The sequence below is a fragment of the Embiotoca jacksoni genome, unplaced genomic scaffold, assembly GCF_022577435.1.
Source record: "Embiotoca jacksoni isolate LCO1_2020_lvr unplaced genomic scaffold, fEmbJac1.0.p SCAF_11, whole genome shotgun sequence".
Taxonomy (NCBI): Eukaryota; Metazoa; Chordata; class Actinopteri; family Embiotocidae; genus Embiotoca; species Embiotoca jacksoni.
In genome coordinates this window covers 16,050,965-16,069,989 of record NW_027185241.1, presented here as the reverse complement: position 1 = coordinate 16,069,989, position 19,025 = coordinate 16,050,965, and the positions used below count along the sequence as shown (strand labels likewise).

General features: G+C 42.1%; 1 protein-coding gene across 1 annotated transcript; it reads right to left on the bottom strand.

Annotated features, from left to right (window-relative positions):
* Nucleotides 1-1,493: 1,493 nt before the first annotated feature.
* On the bottom strand, nucleotides 1,494-17,480 carry sall3a (spalt-like transcription factor 3a). The gene is made up of 4 exons (XM_069143340.1): nucleotides 16,052-17,480; nucleotides 4,286-7,429; nucleotides 3,669-4,006; nucleotides 1,494-3,157 (listed from the first exon to the last, which is right to left on the bottom strand). The coding sequence occupies exons 1-4, from the start codon at nucleotides 16,131-16,133 to the stop codon at nucleotides 2,726-2,728; spliced, it is 3,996 nt and encodes a 1,331-aa protein (XP_068999441.1). The 5' UTR covers nucleotides 16,134-17,480; the 3' UTR covers nucleotides 1,494-2,725.
* Nucleotides 17,481-19,025: the final 1,545 nt, after the last annotated feature.

The following is a 19,025-nucleotide window of genomic DNA, read 5'->3' as shown; positions in this document are numbered from 1 at the left end:
TTCAAGATGAAGGTTTAGTCCCATCTGCCAGTCCAGTTGCCAGATAAGCATTTAAAAGGTCCTTTGTTCTCAGTGATTAGCTTTAACTTTCATCTTGCACCTGATGTGGCTGCACGTTGTTCACAGCAGGGGCATTTTTCCTCCTCCATCTTTAAGAGTATTTGGTAAAATTGTATTTTTTATGTTGGAGAAAGTGAGAACATGGGTATTTGTGGAGGAGTGTGAAGCTGTGTGCGTGTGTGTTCGCACACATGTGGACCATGTGTCAAGTGTCCTGCACCAGAAGGGCTGAATGCTGGGACGAGCCTGCCATAGCTTTACCACACACATATACACACACACAAACACAAAATGACTTCACTGAGTCCCACACAGTATACGCCACTACTCGGACACAGCTCTATCTCCCACTGCCACTCGGCCACAGGAAGGTATTTTAGTTATGAGGTGAAATGCCTTGGCCCACTGCTGGACATGTGCAATTTTTTTTTTTGGTGCATATTAACATGTGACTCCCTGATTTTCCATTGTGTTACACAACAGTTATTATGATTATGTCAAAGTGTTTAATCATGGATTTCACATAGGCTCAGCTGAACACCATGTAGTCATTAATTATTTGTAATATTTTGATATAAAAATCCTGCTTAAGATGAATCTCTACTCCACAAATATACAAAATTGTTTCAGATTTTTATAGAGTCAACCCCTACATCTTTGACCTGGAAGAACCCCTTCTTGATATTAGAAAAACAATTGACCTACAAAAAAAAAAAAAAAAAAAAAAAAAAATTTGCTAAATTATATATTGTAATTGTACAAATTGTAGTATATGTTATTTATATACAATTGTTTTGGTTGTACTATTTTCATTTTCTTTAAGTCATGTACAGAATAGTGGATCTCCACGATGTAAGGGAAGGGTGACATGCCATCAACTGTGATTCTGTGGGTCTTTTTCTTTTCTGTACAGATCACACACATACACATGCAATAAACAAAATAAATATTAGCTTTTTTTTTTAATTATTATTTGATTCAATGCCAACGAAAAAGCAAATGCATGAAATGAAATTATTTTTTTATGATTTACCTGAATACAACATCTGGAAACTGAGTTTAAAAACAATGTGTTCCAAAAGAGAAGACAATTTTTTTTTCTAGAAATAAAATGTCTACAATTTTGCCCGATTCAAAAAGCAAGTTGATTAAAATGTTCAATTATATTTAACTGATGTTTCCAATATCACGAGCACACTGTTGGCTCACACAACAAAAGCAGATACCCCTGCTTGATCTGTTCTTCTCAAAGTATTTTTTCTAAAAATACACAAGGAAAATAAACTTTTGGAGAAATTTAGGGAATAAAAAAGAAAAAGATCTTTAAATGATTTGAATATGTCTCTGGTATTAACATTTTTATTTATACAAATAAAAGTGACAGAAAAAGGGAAATGTGATGCTGTCAAAGAGACCATTCAAACACACACAGCTGTTTTCTTTTTTTTTTTATTTAAGAAGGTTTTGATTGAGTGATGAGTTTGCACTCTGACGAGTAGCACAGATGCAATAACAGAGAACTGACTCTGCCAATTGTAGGAGTGGTATGCTGAAAACAATGAAAACAGCACGTGATAGATAGCTCAGTCAAAAGGTTAACGGTAACTCACAGACAAAACGTCTTGTTTTTAAAAAGTGCATTCACAAACATGACAAATATTCTCAACTCATGATGTCTATTTTTATGTGATACAAAATATGCATACCTGTTTTAGATTTGTCTGTATTTCTATACATAGATATTTCTTCAAAAGGATCACTTCTTTTTTCTTTTTACAAAGGTTAAAAGCAGGGTTGTGGTCATAGCAGCTTCGGATATCTCTAGCCTCTTTACAATGTAATGAGATACACATAGTCTCAACAGATATCCAAATAAAACCTACCATTTTGCTTTGTTGTTCAACTCAAAGGACATATTGTCTTTATTGAAAGAGATATTCATCAGTGAAGCCTGCAGTTTAGAAAAAAAAAGGATCAATAAAATGCTTGGGCCATTAAATATATTTTTGTATACCCGCTTTTTTTGTCAATATCATAAATACTAAAGACACAGGACAATATTATAAGACAATGCTGGGAGACTAAATGTAAAGATTAAAATAGTTCAAACATTATTTTTTTTTCAAGTTTTCTAGTTCATGAGAAAGTAAAATATCAGGCGAGCACAGAAACACTATACTTCAGTCTTTTCTTCAGTCTTTCGGCCCTTTATATTTAAAAGAGCAACCGTAAACAAGGTTGCCGGACAAAGGTTAGACTGTCTTTAAACAAAACTCTGTCCTTTTGTGTTTTAGTCCTGTCCAGATAAGACGCTTGCCCATCATAACTGAGGCAGGATCCTGGTTTTCAAAGGAATTCATGAAAGCAGTCAAACATACTGAGAAAAAACAATAAGTACCATGCAAATCTTGCAAGACGACATATTCTCAAACAAGAGACAAAGTATTCTTCGTATAGGCGAAATATCAAGTGAGGAGGGAATGGGTGAAAGGCAAAGACTTCTAATCAATACTAAATACTATATTTCCAAAACCAAACAAAAAATATTTAATCTGTACATAATATAGTACGCATGAGTTCAGACTGGATCAGAAGTTTCTTTCCTCATTGTCAGACTCTTAGTCTTTGCCAAACGCCTACCTTGGAATAATACAGAAAAGTATCTTTAATTGATTCCAATCTCTTTGTTCTCCTCCATAAATCTGGAGAAGGGACGACTGGCCGTAACCTCCAGACTTGCCTTCTCCATACCCGTCATGGGAGGGCTGCTGCCGGGGTGAACACGGTCCATTCCTCCAGGCATGGCACCCAACGAAGTGATTCCTGCTCCGCCGAGGCTGACAGGCAGCTGGGTGATGCCTCCATTCTGAATCACTGAGATCTCGTTGTTCTTCATGGCCAGGCCGTTGGTGATGGCGGCTGCGTACTGGTTCCAGAAACCCGGGTCAACGTTCATGGCCCGAGCCGCCAGATCCTTCTGAAACATCTCGCTGAACTTCATGGCATCCCCGCCCAGCAGGGCCATGGGATTCTCCACAGACAGTCGCCGACCCCTTCGCGCTGGAGCATTGTTCCACATGTGTGTTCCCATGTGAACCTAAAATTAGCAACAAAACAGAGAGAGAATGAGAGACTTCACGAGCAAGTCCTAAAATACAAGCAAACAAAAAATGTTATGAGCTGGAATAAAAGGAAAGAGTCCAAAACTGAATGTGAAAACAAACAAGCATACATTTTTGGAATTATTTTGTAGTGCATAAAGGTTTTAAAGTAGAAGAGATTTGGAATAGGCCGACTTCACAGAACTAATAAGGTATCAGCTACATTTTAGCCTCTGCTAAGACATTCAAATCACTAGATTTGAAAATTTGTGGCACATCAGTTGTAATTAATTGTGTATTCACTGATTTCAAATGTATACTGGTGGTATAAATGCACAGCTTTTGCTTTATTGAGCAAACAATCAGGACGGACAGTACAGTGGTTTCAAGAAGAGGGACATGCAGTTCTTCAAATCTGATCCTTGAGTGTTTTATATTTAGTGGTATGTGTCCATACACCCAGAATGACCCCTGCAAAGTAAAGTCCAAATTGAAGCTGGATCATACCTTCAGATTGCCCTTTGTGGTGAAAGCCCTTCCACAAATAGAGCAGGCGAAAGGTTTCTCCCCAGTGTGTGTGCGCTCGTGGATTTGCAGAGCACTGGCTGAGGAAAAATTCTTCCCACACGAGTGGCAGTTGTGCTGCTTAGGTGTACGGCGTGGAGGCGGGGGAGCCAACATGGGGTTGATGCTGGGACTCATGGTGGTCGTCGGTGCTGCAGCCGGAACCTGAATGCCCACGGGCAGGTGCGAGTTGTCGTTCAGGGACACTGACTTGCCATGTCCATTCATTTCCATTTTGATCATGTTTGAGGCAGTGCTGGCCAAATTCTGAGTGCTCAGCCCTTAGGAAGAAGAGATTAAATTAATACTATAAGACTGATACATTCAAATTACACACAGTAACTTTTCTAACTGGGAGTCTCGTAACTGCAATATAGCTTCTTGAATTAGTCAGATTTTAGAACATACAAATCATTATTGCATTTACGAGGCTGATGGGCCTTTTATGTTTATTTGGTAATTCAGCTGCATTATGTTTTCACCTACATTTACTCATTCTCTGGTTATCACCATTTAACTACACATGAAATGATGTTTTTGTTGATTTTGCACATACACACCTCGATCTCTATTTAGAAACAGCATGTTGAAGTGGCTCTCCTCCTTGATGAAGTGCCTGCCAGGTTGAGTGGCAGTCAGGTCAAGGGCCCCGGTACCTTCAGTCGCCGAAAGCGGAGATGGGGTCTCTGATTTTTCCGACTTCACTTTTGTCAACCCAGCTATATTGTTCTCGTGGCCCTCCTCTGCTGTCATGGCACTGCTGTTGTTATTATTGTTGAGTGTAGCTGGGGACTTGGATCGCTGGCTTTCAGAATGGTTGTGAACTGGGGACAAATGCTGCATAGAGCCAGAGGATTCGGACAAAGCGGGGCTCCCCAAGCTTTGACCTTCAATATCCCCCACTGCAGACAGGGAATCGGTGGTAAAGCAATCATTCTCCCTTCCAAAGCTGCCGCCGTTCTGTGCAGGCCTCTGACCAAATGAACGAGTCATGTTGGCAGTAGAGTCGATCATCTTCATCTGGTTCTCCATTGCAGCAATGCTGGAGATGATGGAAGGTGGTGGGGAGCTCCCAGGTGAATAAGGTTTAGATGGATCCACTTCTCCTTCTTTTAGGTCAATGTCATCGTCCATAGCCTGCTCCATTTCATCCAGAAAGTCATCATCATAATTGCTCATCGCATCTAAGCTCTTCTCATCAAAGGAGAGGTCGGTTTCCATCTCCTGCAGGCTTTCAGGGACAGGAGTGTTGGGGATCTGCCCTCCCATGTGCATACGAATGTGCTGTTGCAGCACTACGGCATTGGTGAACTTCTTCTGGCAGATCGGGCAGGAGTGCTGGACCCGAAGCGGGGGTTTAGACCTATGGACTCCGAAGTGTGTTTTCAGGTTTCCCTTGGTGGTGAATGCCCGCCCACATATTTTGCATTTGAATGGCCTCTCGCCAGTGTGGATGCGGTAGTGCATCTTCAGAGCACTCTGGCAGCTCAGAACACGATGACAGATAACACACTGGTTGGGATCGGTCATCTTCTTGTCAATGTTCTCGACGAGCTGCTGTAACTTTGATGTCTCTGAGGTTTGCATAGAGTCTAGGAGGCCTCCAAAGGGAAACTTGGCCTTAAACTGGTCTGATAGCATGGGAAGGACAGGATGGGAATTCGAAACCGAGTTGGGGCTACTGATGGGTTCAGTGACCTGGCCACTGCTGGACGATGTTGTGGAGGTGACAGTAGTGGAAAGAAGCACTTTAGTTACTGTAGGTGTGGTGGTTGTGTTCTCTCCTGGCCGAGTAGAACAGCTTGGGGGCAAGAGAATACCTTCGGGCTTCAGGAGAGGAGGTGCGTCACTCCCTAGGCTGGGTTTAGGAGAGGGCGAAGTAGTAGTCATGCCAGAGTCAGTGATGATATTTGGGGACAAAGATGCACACTCGCTCGAAGGTGGGGATGGCCTCTGAGGAGACCCGTTGAGTGGAGTGAGGCTTGGAGACTCGCCAAAACCTCCCATCATACTAGGGAGCGTCGGAGGCAGCTGGAGCCCGACAGAGGTGGGGACAGTGGGAAGGACAGGTTTACTGTCTAGCCACGTGGTTACAGGTTTTTCTGGGGGCAGCGACATGCCATATGGGATGCCTGAGCTTGTGGGCACATTGTCCAGGTACTCTGGCACAGGGTAAGGGTTCATCTGAATATGTGGGTATTTCTCTTTGTGCCTCTGGAAGTGGACTTTCAGATTCCCCTTGGTGGAGAAGCGGTTGCCACATATGTTGCATTTAAAGGGCCTCTCTCCAGTGTGGGAACGCAGGTGGATTTGTAGGGCACTGTCACTGCCAAACACCTTGGCACAGAACCGGCACTTATGCTTGAAAAAGGGGTCCTCTGAACTGGGCTTGGTGTCAAACACAGACACATTTGGGGGCTTCCCCTTGCGGTGCTTCATTAGAGCAGAGAGGGGGTCGAGCGCATTGGCTGTGGCTGCTATGCTGGCCAGTGGATTGGGGAAGATAACGCTGCTCGATGAGCTGTGAGGTATCAGCGGTAGACTGGAGGCAGAACTCAGGATGCTGCTATGACTGAGTGAGGGAGGGGTGGTGGAGTTCCTGGGAAGAGCTGAGCTGCTGCTGATACCCCCACCTCCTGTTACACTACTACTAGTGCTAATGTTTGTGACTGAGGACGAGCAGGTGGGAAGTAGAGATGACAATCCAATACCACTTGGTGGGGGAAACACGGAATTATTTGAGGATGTGTTCGGAATTGAAGTGATAGACTGCTGACTGACACTTTGTGGTGTTTGACAGAGAGGCCCTTCTATTGCTGAGGTCAGAGTTGAAGGTCCTTGACTATTGAGAGTGGCCGGCAACCTGACAGGCAGCTGATGGACAGGGGGAGTGATGAAGTTATGTAGCTGAAGCTGACTTGCAACAGGAGGGACACAGGAGGATACAGGACCCTGGTTTCCAGCAGCGTTGCTGTGATGGTGGTTGAGAGCAGGCTGTGGGGCAGACTGTCTGTTCATGAGAGCCACCTGACTACGTATTTGTTCTATTAGCTGCAGCTGATGAATCTGCTGCTGCTGGAGGGCCATCAGCTGGTCGAGGATCATGGGAATAGCCATGGTGGAAACCCCACTGCCCGCTGCTGCTCTTACACTCTGTGAAAACTGGGCAACTGCAACCCGGGTGCCATGCAGGGTCTCCAAGGTAACATTGGTGCTTGGCATGGCGTAGCTTGCGATAGCAGAGGGAACAACATCATTGAGCTGAGGTAGGGAGCCATCTGGCTCAGGGGATGTCACATCTCTCTCTTCAGGATCCACATTTTTTTCAGGAGAAAGCTCCAGCTCCATCTGCTCGTCCTCCTTTTCCAGGACATTGACCCCATTTAAAGTTGCTGTCTCTGGGCCGTCGTCCCCCTCACCAGCAGGACTGTGGTTGCCCTCCCTGGGGTCCTCGCTGTCATCCTGCTCACTCGGGCAGCTTGGTGCAGGGGAGGGCTCTGAAGGGTAATCCTGGGTGGGGTTAGGCGTGTCCTCATTGTCATTCACTATGAGCACCAGGGGGTTCTTGGTGCAGCTATTTAAATGTTCACAGAAGTCTGACCACTTGAAGAACTCAGCACAACACTTCTCACATACATGGGTCTCCTCACTGCCGCTGCGGCTCTCGTTCCCACTGTCGGCATCCTCCAGCACTTCACCTCGGGCTGCGGGGGGAGTGGGGGGGGGGAGAGAAGAAAGAAGAATTAATGAATAAATAATCAATAAAGAATCCACACATATTTTGCAGTGCAGTGCTGCAAAGATTTAACCTTTGATTTTTTTTTTCTCTCTTTTAACATAACCAAAATCAATATGCTTTTTATTTTTTTACTCTGAACAAATTGCCCGAGTTCACCAATTCTCAAGACCCAGATTTGTGCATTCGCACCCTCTCCGTAGAACCAGCTAATAATTTTCTTTGTGCAATCCATCAAATTATGAGGGCCTATCAATTGTGGATACTGCCGCTTAATGAAATTCCATAGAACCTATTGATTTCCAATATTTCATACAATTCACAGCTGCCTCATCTGTTGGGTACAAATCAGGACTTTGATGGCCCCATTAGGATTCCCCTCTGCTATCAAGCTCAGTCATTTCCACCTGAATTTCAAATGCCCAGGCCTTTTCATTTAGCATTGCAAAGGTAACATTTTAGCCCAGAGGCTACACAAGGGACTCTGTATTGAACTTTTATGACGGCAGGGAGAATTTATAGTCAAAAGTAAGTGCATAGATTTGTTGAATCTACAGTATTTATATACCGGCTACACAGTGAATAGCAGTGAATATAAACTGGACAATTTAAAATGTGTAGCAATATCTATAATTTAAAAGTGTTCCCACTTTGAAATACTTTTTGAAATGTTCAAAATCCAAAACATTCACTTTCGGTAGAGAAATGCTCTTTCTCTTTCTCTCTCCGTCTTTCTTTCTCTCCCTCTCTCGTGCTCTCTGACATAAGACTCAACAAATTACATGCTAGTGCCATGGCAGCAAAGTCTCTGATTAGTTACACATGTTTAATCACAGTTGTAGGAAGCCACTTCCTCTTCCACATGCAACCATCAAGAGTCAAACAAACCAGCACAAACTCTGAACATGGGCTAAATTCACACCTGATCAAAACCATGTAAAAATGGCCTCCCTTGTAAGTTTATTTTTTCTGTTTTAAGTATAGTTCTAGAGTGTGTGTGTGTGTGTTTGCAAATGAGTGTTTCTGCATCTGTGTTGTCAATGTATATATGTCCCTTTCATTACTAGTAGGAAGTGTACTCAATCACCGCCAAGGCATGGAAGCACGTACTTTTCTTCAGAGTGTCCTGTTCAGTTTACACTCAAAGACCCTGCTAATCTAACTATTTATCCACAAATTAAACCATTTTATATACACTTCACACGATAGAAATGTTAGGACAATTTCACAGGCATTTATTGCAAATAAAAATGATGAATTTCATGAAAAGATGGTCAGTCTAAAAAGGCTTTAAAAGAAGGTGGAGCTCTTTGCTGATTTTTTTTTTTCAAGGGTGCTATAAACTAATGAAAAAGTTAAATATGGGTTGATGATTATTTGTGTATATGACTATAAAACTGAAGGCACAAAAAGCATGTCTCAATGAAGCAATTCTGTTTTCACCTATGAAAATTCTTTGCCCAAATCATGAGAGTGCATCACACCCAAAAGGCTTAACCGGCCTGAGTTTTGACTTAAAAAGATAAAGTAATTCCAGTATGAGTGGCCTCTGAAAACCACCAGGAAAGGCTGTACGTTACATTCAGCACATGTTTCCCTGACATTCAAAGTCCTTCTGCGCTTTGTAAGTGAGTAATCATGAGATTCATACTGTGCTTACGCTAATTTCAAAGGTTAAAATGAAGCGAGGCGAGCCATGGCGAAGCAGACATGAAGCATTTGTGCCAATTACAGTGACTCATTAGTAAAGAAATTCATCACTCCTCCTATAATTTGTGGCCAAAGGGGGCATGCGCTATCATGGTCTGGTGTCTGTGACTTAATTAATTATAAACAGAATGGTTTTGGACAGGCTTCGTGTTCTCATGCTCACTGGGGGCTAGAGCTGACAGAGGCCGATATTATTTTACTTAATCACGTATGTTTCCAGGTAAAATTAAAAATTAAAAATCTGCCTAAGCAATGAAAGGAAAATAAAATTTACAGATACGAAGCACATTTTTATTCTGGCATTTATCTAGTATAAAAAGTCCTTTAAAAATTCCTTTGAGAGAAAAAAAAAATATTATTGATTTAAGCTAAAATACAAACAAAAAAAAAAATCAACAAGGGAGAAGGAGCCAGTGACTGGAAACCTCAGCGCCACGTGACAGCAGGCTAAAAAGCTCCTTAGGCCAGCAGCGGACAGCAGGACTCATTTCCATAATTGAGGGTTGAAAGGTCAACGCAAATGAGTAGGCATTGTGTTGAGCTGATTAGTTATTAGAATGGTATTACTGTCAATCTCTTTTATTCATTCATACAATTACAAGCAGGGGCCTTTGTATGCCTCTGACCTCACACACACACACACACACACACACACACACACACACACACACACACACACACACACACACACACACACACACACACTGACACATTTTCTCAGTCAGACAAAGAACATACACAGAATACGTGTATATGTATAGGAATCAACACCTAAAAGATACACACACATAAACACACTCCTTGCTGGAACTGGAGAATCTGGCATGTGTAGAAGTATTTTCTGCACAGGCCTGCCTTTTAAAATTTACACTATATGTTTTCAAAAATAAAAAAATAAATGATTGCTGCTTTTTCCCCTTTTTCCTGCTTCTAATTTATATTTGTGTATTTAAAAATTCCTCATTTGAAAATATCTTTCCTGTCTGACATTTTTATTTCTTTGCAGCATTTATTGTTGGAACAATCCAAAGGATATCATGACGAATTTTTCAAAATTGATCTCAACACCCTCAAAAGCTCAAAATACTTTGACTCACTAAAAATCACTGCAATTTGAAAATAACTAAGAAAATAAGTAAGATGCAGGAATTTGCTGTTGTTTCTGTCAGTTTGAACATTGCTCCAATTAGTCGGTATTAAATACACTAATACAACCTAAATATTTGTATACCCTCAGTGAAAATATTAAAACACTGTTTATGCTTATAATTTTGAAAAAACGTGTGTCTTCAGTCACCATCAGAATGTACTACCATTGTGTTTTCTGTCAAGATGACATTTTGTGGTTGTTTTGTGTTTGCAAGACAGTGAAAGGGTGCATGTGTGTATTTGTACATATATGTGTGTGTGTGTGTGTGTGTGTGTGTGTGTGTGTGTGTGTGTGAGGAGGGGTATTGATTTTCCTATAGCATGAGAAAGGAAGGGATGAAAACAAAATCCAATCCGTTTTTCATTCCTTTAAGAGTCTTCATTTACTCAGATGCAAATATTAAGCTGATCGCAGTCAATAGGGGGATTGTAGACATTGAATCTGTGTGTCCGCTATCTTGCTCAGCAATCTTTGGCATGCTAACTGAAACCGCTAATCTGACATATTATATCAGATGAGGTATTCATGCTTTCCACTGATTCTGTGAAAGCCACAGAGCTGGGCATTGACCGAAGCATTGGGCAAGTACTAATTCTCTCATTCTTAACAATTTCCAGATTCACGAAACGAATACACACACAGACAATGACACTATGTTAAGGTATTGGTATCTCATTATAAAATTGGGTGTTGTAATTTAATCCATTAGCAGCTTCGTCAAACAATGTAAAAGTTACATTTAATTTACATAAACCCAAAACAGTAAGAGCAGCACTCTTACAGTGCTCCTACAGCCACCCCTCCTCCTCCACCTTTAAAATGCATAGCTCTCAAGTATCTGAAGAGACTTTAGGATCCTTGAAGAGAGATGGATCACTGTAGGTCCTGCTCAAGTTGGGAGGCGAGGGTAAAAAAAGAAGAGAAAAAAAAAGGCCTGCTGGGTCCAACAATGTTGTAATTCCTGTCCTAATTACGTTTTTCCATTGCTCTTTTTGAAATTCCACCACAACTCTAATCTTCGCAGCAAAATTATTCTTTTAAACATTGAAGTTTTCTGTTTTTTTAAAGTTTTTTGACAGACAACTATTAAAACTGAGATATTGTGTGTAATCTGCTTCTTTTTAATGTTGAAATTATCTGCAGTAGAAGGTGAAAAATTTGATTTTACTTAATATTGTGAAGCGATACTTTCCATTTTAAAAATACTGAATCTGTCACAATGAGCGTTGCATTAATTCCAATTATTTGCACACTATTATTTCCATGCATTTTTAAACCAGCAGCTCCTTCAAATGAATGATATTTGCAGTCCCTTGACAGTAATCTCTCTGTGGCTACTCCCACTAAGCATCTCCTCGAATGATCCCTCGGACCTGCAGAGGCTCGAGCGTCGAGTACAGCTCTGTGAGTGTGTGAGTGTGTGTGTGTGTGTGTGTGTGTGTGTGTGTGTGTGTGTGTGTGTGTGTGTGTGTGTGTGTGTGTGTGTGTGTCATCGGCCTGGTCAGCCCTACTGCAGAGTGGTACAGTCATATCCGTACTAACAGAGAGGCCTTTGTCATTGCCTGCAGATGTGGAGCAGCCAAAACATTAACGATTTGTTTGTGTAAGCATTTGCGATACAGTATTCAATGACGGTACTCTGTCCAGATGACTGTGTCACCCGTCAAGATGGCTCTCTGTCTCTGGATCTACAAAAGAGCTCGAGATGAGGAGGAGGCGTCAGGAGCTAATGGGTGTCCATCCGCTGAAGGCAAAAGACATATTTAATAAATCTTTGTTTTAGCTCCTTTTCTATCGCGTTTTACTTTTCCAAAATCGCAAAAAAAAACCAAAACTTTTATACCCACAAAAAAAACACCATCATCGTCAGACACATGCTCCCCCATGACCCTACACTCTCTCAACAAATTGGCTCTTAAATCATCCAAACAAACCAAAGGAAAACATCCAAACAAAACCCATTTATGACAAAATTCACCTCATCAGCTGACGACCTGTTAGCTTCCTCCAAACCTGCTGTCTTTCCTCATGTTAAACGGTGATTCCCTCACCTGTCTAGTTCTTCCTCTCAATCAGGATCTTGCTTGTATGTGTGTGTGTGTATTTTCAGTGCTGAGTAGTAATTAAGACACAGCCATATTTGAGTGCCCTCTTGAAGACATCTCTGGCACAACTATGTGGGTGGTCCACAGGCCTGCACCCAATGGTGAGAGGGGGATTAAAACAAAAGGCAAAGGCACTGCAGGGGAAGTGGACAACAACCGTGTTGTCACTGTCAGCAGGGATTTTCTCACTATATTATATATTTTTTGCACCTCATAACTACACGTGTCCCTTTAGTCAAACATTGAACAGAGAGGAAAAGGTCCTGTCTGAACATTTGAACTCTGTTTGAGAAGATTCGACTCCTAAAAATGTGAATATGGCCTGTGACTGTGTTCTCCTGAGATGTTTGATATAATATTTACGGAGCAATAATCCTGGAGAAATATATTTTTCTTGTTTGAAATGATCCTGTGCATGTCCACTGACGACTGAGGGAAATTCCACCACTTCTCAGTGTGATTGTACACAGCCAGCTCACAACTCTACATGCACAACTTCAAAGACACAGGATGCGGAGGAAGTGTCGGTGTGGTGAAAAGCCCGTCGCTACTCACACTTTCTAGGACACGAGTAAGCTGCTGCCAAGGTCAGCGGCACACATGTTCTAATTGTGCAAGGAGCTTGACATCTAGCGGCGCTGGCCGGGGCGAGACAAAGGTTAAGTCAGCAAGCTTTATAAAAGCACTCCTAAGCAGAGCCCCCCCCCCCCCCCCCCCCCCCCCCCATCCCTATCCTACCACACACAGACACACGAACACACAACCCCCTATGCCCCCAGGGGGCAAGTGTCCGAAGGCCTGAGGGGGAGATGATCTGCCAGACAAGCGCTTGCTGGCACTTGATTTGAGTTTTTCATGTTTTCGGGGATGCAGTGTATTAAAGAGGCACCACTAAGCTCAGTGAAAAAAAAATGAAAGACATATTTAAAAAAATAGATCAGATCAAATCAAAGATTTTTTGGTGGGGGTGGGGGGGGTGGGGGTGAACACACACGGTGAAGTTTATATCCAAGCTCCCTCATCTGTCTCGTTTGTTGATGATTTTCACGACACAAAGTGTGTCCTTGAGCACTATTTGAACATGCTCGACTTTCTCTTCATCACTCGCCCAACAAGTATGGATTTTAAGTCTAAATGGAGCCACGGCTGACGATTGGAACTTTTGAATTCCTTTCGACATTATATGCAGTGATTTGTCACCGATCAATAGTGTTCGTCACAAGCTGTACCACAGCGACGGGGAGCGGAGAATCTGATCATGCTGCAATGATACACTGACAATCTGACATTTGTAGCTGGCCGTGTAAGGTAGCTTTGGATGAGACATGGTATTATTAGGTTTATTTAAGTGTGTATGGGCTCGCTGTGCTCGGCCAAAGGCTTGGGATTGTTTCACTGCGACGTCTGTCCTAAAAACAAGCGAACCACTATAGTGATCCAGCAAGGCAAGAACATTCCTCGGCCACTTTCAGTCTTAAGCACAATGGCAGTGACAGTATACAGTATGTTACCCATAACACAGTCTGTGTGTGGTTTTTTGTTTTATTTTAAAGTGAAGAAAGGTGCGTGTTTTTTTTACAGGTTTTTAAAATATTTGACGCTCGTTTCTTCTTTTGGTAGAATACATTTCTGTTTTATAAATCGTGATTATAATTTTAAATCCAAATCCAAATGCAAATCAATCAAGATCAGATTTTTACAGAAAGAGAAGAAGATTTGCTTTTCATTCCACAATCCAACAGGAGAGCAACCTGATGTATGTTTCGTATCTCTGACCAAAATCTGAGAAGGGTTATCTCAAATGCCGAAACACTGACAATGTTTGTGTCAGTGAAGGGCCCATAAATTACAAATAAATCCAAAAGAGTAAATCAGACAAAAGAGAGTCATCAGTGATTTCCCTCCTCTAACGCCAACATTTCCCCATGCAAAGAGAGCTGCTCCCATGAGATTACATCACGCATTTCTATTTTAAAGAAGCCCTAGAAAATGTGTGTGTGTGTGTGTGTGTGTGTGTGTGTGTGTGTGTGTGTGTGTGTGTATGCGTGTGTGTGTGTGTGTGTGTGTGTGTGTGTGTGTGTGTGTGCGTGCGTGTGTGTGTGTGTGTGTGTGTGACTAGGTGTGTGTGTTGGCCAACACGAGCGAACATAGAAAGGTATAAATAATAGCAAGGATTTGTGGAGAGCACTGAGCTTCATGGATACCCAAAACAAAATACATCTGTCTGCGTTTAGCAAAGATAAATAAAAAAGAAAACAGCTGGAGTAGTGAGAAATGTATGATTTTCAAAGTAAAGCGTAGTGTTATTATTCAGGTTTGGTAAAATAATACAAAATAAATAAACCAATTAATCAATGTCTCATCCTTCTCTCTCTCTCTCTCTCTATATATATATATATATATCAGATTGGATTTTTTTTTTAAATATTTATTAGGCCCATATTAAAATCACATTTAAAAATTGTTTATCAAACATATGAAGAGGATTTCTGCACTTCAAAATAAGTTAAATAAAATCCATCCAGTTGTCATGTTATTCCTCTAATTCCTCCAGCACTTCACCTTGCTTTAAACATAACTTCAGCTCTATGATGATGATTTTGTTGCGCAAAAATATGAGTTCAGGCTACAGGATAAATAATCTTCCTTTTTCTTCCCCCCACATGGTCAGGACGAGCTCTGTCAGCCGATCTTGTCGACATTGTGAGCAAAAGGGAACAAATCAAGTGTGCTAAATTTATGTGAGGGGGGTAAACAAAAACATTTCCATAACAAAACAAGGCTTCGACCTGCAACAGATTCCGCATTTTGCTCCTTGCAGTGCCAGACAGGCGCTCAGGGACAAAAGACACCGATTGTAAAATAAAAAAAAAAATTAAAAAAAATCAACCGTTTCCCATTTATTAAATATATATTATTTATATATAGTTCAGGATTTACTGTATCTACGGATTTTTTTTTATTTTATTTTAACAGCTTGAGTGGAACATGTGAAATATTCCCCAATTTATAAATGTGTGTGTTTGTACATCGCTGGAGGTATTTTTGATGTGCGCGCATGCATCTATAAAATCAACTGGAAAAGACTGAAAACAGTATTAAAAAACACAGCTCCGATATTTGACGCATAAAAAGTCTGAAATCAGTTTTAATTCAAAACAGGCCTTTGCAAAAAGGCCTCCAACACATAAAGTAAAGGCTGCAAGTGTTGTAAAATATGATATGAATTTGTTCTATTAATCCTGAAAGTCATCTGTCAGCCAGCAGCCGATCATATGATGCAGCCTGGACGAGATGCAGGTTAAAGAGAGTTTTTGGAATAAAACAAACACAGAACTTCTTTATCGAGAATCGTACACTTCTCTGTCGATTAAGGAGAGATGTTTAACTTATTAAATGTATAACAATGGATTTCTTACAATTTTCTGCAGCTATATTTAAGAAATAAATCCTATCGGCAACCAAGCAATAATACAAATTAATCTAATGTATGTTCAAATTTAGAGAAACGGGTGAAAACGCGTCTAAAGCAGAGTGAAGTAGTGAACAGCAGGGTTGTGAGGGGGAAGTTGTCTGTTTGAAGAGAGATCTGGATAAGCGACCTGAGCTGATCAAATCCACTCACCGTGCTCGGAAATCACACCGGCTAGTGCGGGATCCTCGTCCGACTTGAGGTGCTGGGGCTTGGCTTGCTTGCGTCGGGACATGCTGCTGGCGTCAGTGCTGGCGATGCTGCTGCGTTTGCGCTCCGAGATGTGTCTGCGTTTTGCAGATACATCAGCGACGAGCGGAATGAATCAACACACAAAAAGTTCGCAAACAGTCTGGTAGCGGAGAGAGGGGGGCCAAAATGTGAAATTAGCCAGTGTTGCTGCTGCCGCTGCTGGTGCTGTGCGTTGGATTGCGCATGTCGGTATAATAATTATGATAGTGAATAATGCCTCGCGATTAATGGCACCGTGTGAAGGTGGGGAGGATTGGCTGGAGTCCAGCGAACGCGCATTGGATATGGTAATGAGGGACGGACTAAGCAATTAGCCGCTTCACTCTCAGACTTTATCCTCTCTTTTCTCTTTACTATCCAGCCTCCCCCAACAACACAGCACAACACACCAAATCTCTTGTTATGCCCAGTTCACAGGGGGGGTCTTCAACGGGGAACGCCAGTCTCCTGTCCCCCTCCTCCTTTCACGAAGCGCACTGACTCACAAGTGCTAAGATTCACCAGCGCGTTTCTTCACGAAATGTCTCTCATCTTCATCACTCTGACCTTTATGATCCCACTTTCACCGAACTTCAGAAAGTGTCTTCTTCTAAAGACTATTTTGAGATATTGGCTCAGTTCTCGCACTTTCTCTCCCGGTAACTTCTTTTGTGTGTGTGTGTGTGTGTGTGTGTGTGTGTGTGTGTGTGTGTGTGTGTGTGTGTGTGTGTGCAGAGGCTGAATACGCAGCACCTTCTGAACTGGACTCAAAGCGTCGTTTAAGGTCTCTGAGGTGTTTCAATGCGTTAAAGTTTTCTCCTGGTGGGCATCTTTCCGGTAAAGTAGCTGTTATTTGATTTAATACCCGGGTATCTGCAGCGGGAAAGTGGACAGGACGAGTTAAGTTATTGACAATAGCAATAAACTGTTACCGTTTTTTCTTTTCAAATGGCGCAGCTTCGCTTTCCAAACTTTGACGCGCGTCTTCCGAGAGAGCGGCGCCACGACTAGCAACAGTCCTCCTCTGAAGTACCAACAACGATGTCAGTGTGATCAAAAACTAATTTGTCCGGCAAAGAGAAGTCGCGTCAGTGTTTGTGATCAGGATGAAGTTCCCCTCGTACTCCTCCTCCTCTCGCCGTGTTAAGCTCCCAGTTGCGCCCTCGCCTCGGTGCGCTCTCCAAAAGTGGCTTTTCTTGATATTTCGGTGACCAAACCCGACAACAGCGCTTGTTTTCCAAATGAAAGCTCCGCTCGGTGTCTTCCCCGTCGGTCGGTTCGCGGGCTCACATCGAAGCCAACTTTGAAGTTATCTTCTGGCAGCCCACGAGCAGCGTCGGTCTTTCGTTGCTGGGCATGGCTCTGTGTGTGTGGGGGACTGAGCTGTGTGTGAGTCAACCCCCAAGCAGGGGTTCAGCCCATTGCTTTCAGCCACCACTAGGATGTACCACCACGTTATTGTTCAGTGGATCGTCCTCAGACTCCGCTGTGAACACCTAGATTTGACCTCCCATCATATAATATCTCATAGCTCGCACCAGGGGCCACCTGTAATGGATAGGTTGTCATATTAATCTCGTAGAGTATTATGTTTTATGAGATGGTCGACTTTGTAGCTCCACGGTCGGCTTTCCATCACAACATCCCACCTGTTCTTCATATTTAATTCTACTTTAAGATCATTTTACGCACGGTGGCAGCCACAGGAGACGCAGCTTGTCCTGTACTTGCATATATCTTGGTCAATTATTATAAATATTAATAATACAATTAAATAAAATATATTTTAAAGACCCCTTCATGACTTCATGAGATCATTTTCTCTCTCTTATGGTTAAAATGAAAAGAGGGTAAAACGATGTTGTGCACTGGTGGCAGCTCACCGTGGCACTGCATAAACACATTAACCCTTTACGTTGCTCGTTGTTATTTGCATTGAAATGTCCAGACGCATGGCATGGTGGGAAAACAATTCAAAGGATTAGGGTGTGACGCAGGGTGGCATGTAAATAGGGCAAAAATAAAAGCCTGCTTCTTTTTTTTTAAACTGAATTAACATGATTTGCACAATAAGCCTCTGAGTTGTTTTATTTTATTATCTTAATTATTTTTTATATTGCAAACGGCTTCATAATTGATGTAGATATTGCATAATTGTTCTTCATTAAAAAATGATGTGAAAAGTATTCATATTATTATGTTATCATGTTTGTTTGTGACAGAAAAGCTGAATACATTAAAACGCGTTTTACTGTAATGATGGATTCTGCAGCTTTTTTCTGTTATAGAGGGGGAGGCTCAGCCATACCCCCCCCCCCCCCCCCCCCCCGCGCGCGCGCTCCTTCCTCCCTCCCCTTCGTCTGTTTGACTTGTCTATTCCCCTGTGTCCACCTCATATGAGAGACAAATCTGTTGACAACAAGGTCGTCCTGTGAGCAAACTTTCTGTTTTCTTCTTCCTCTCCTTCTCTTTCCATCATCCCCTTTGAAGTTATGTCCAAAAGGCTGTTATTATCTGGTATTAATAGATGCAGCCCCAGGAAGACAAAATCAGCTATTGATAATTGCAAGGAGTATACGGCAGCTACTGTATCGATCGGCGTGTCCTCCACTCCCCTGGTACTGAGAGATAAGGAGACACACTCTTTAGAGCAATATAATTTCTTTTGACCTATCTGCTTGCTACAGACTTATGATGAATAGCCAGAATGGCTGAAGTCCTTTATCACCAAAGTTACCCCCTTGATATAATATTGATTCTTTATAACTAGCTCGCCACACAAAAATCAAACTGTCCACTTGGCCATCATCATCATCAATATCATCACAAAGGCGGAGGAATGAAGATCCCCGTCCCTCTAAAGGCGAGCCTTTACAATCTCCTCTGTAGGCCTAAT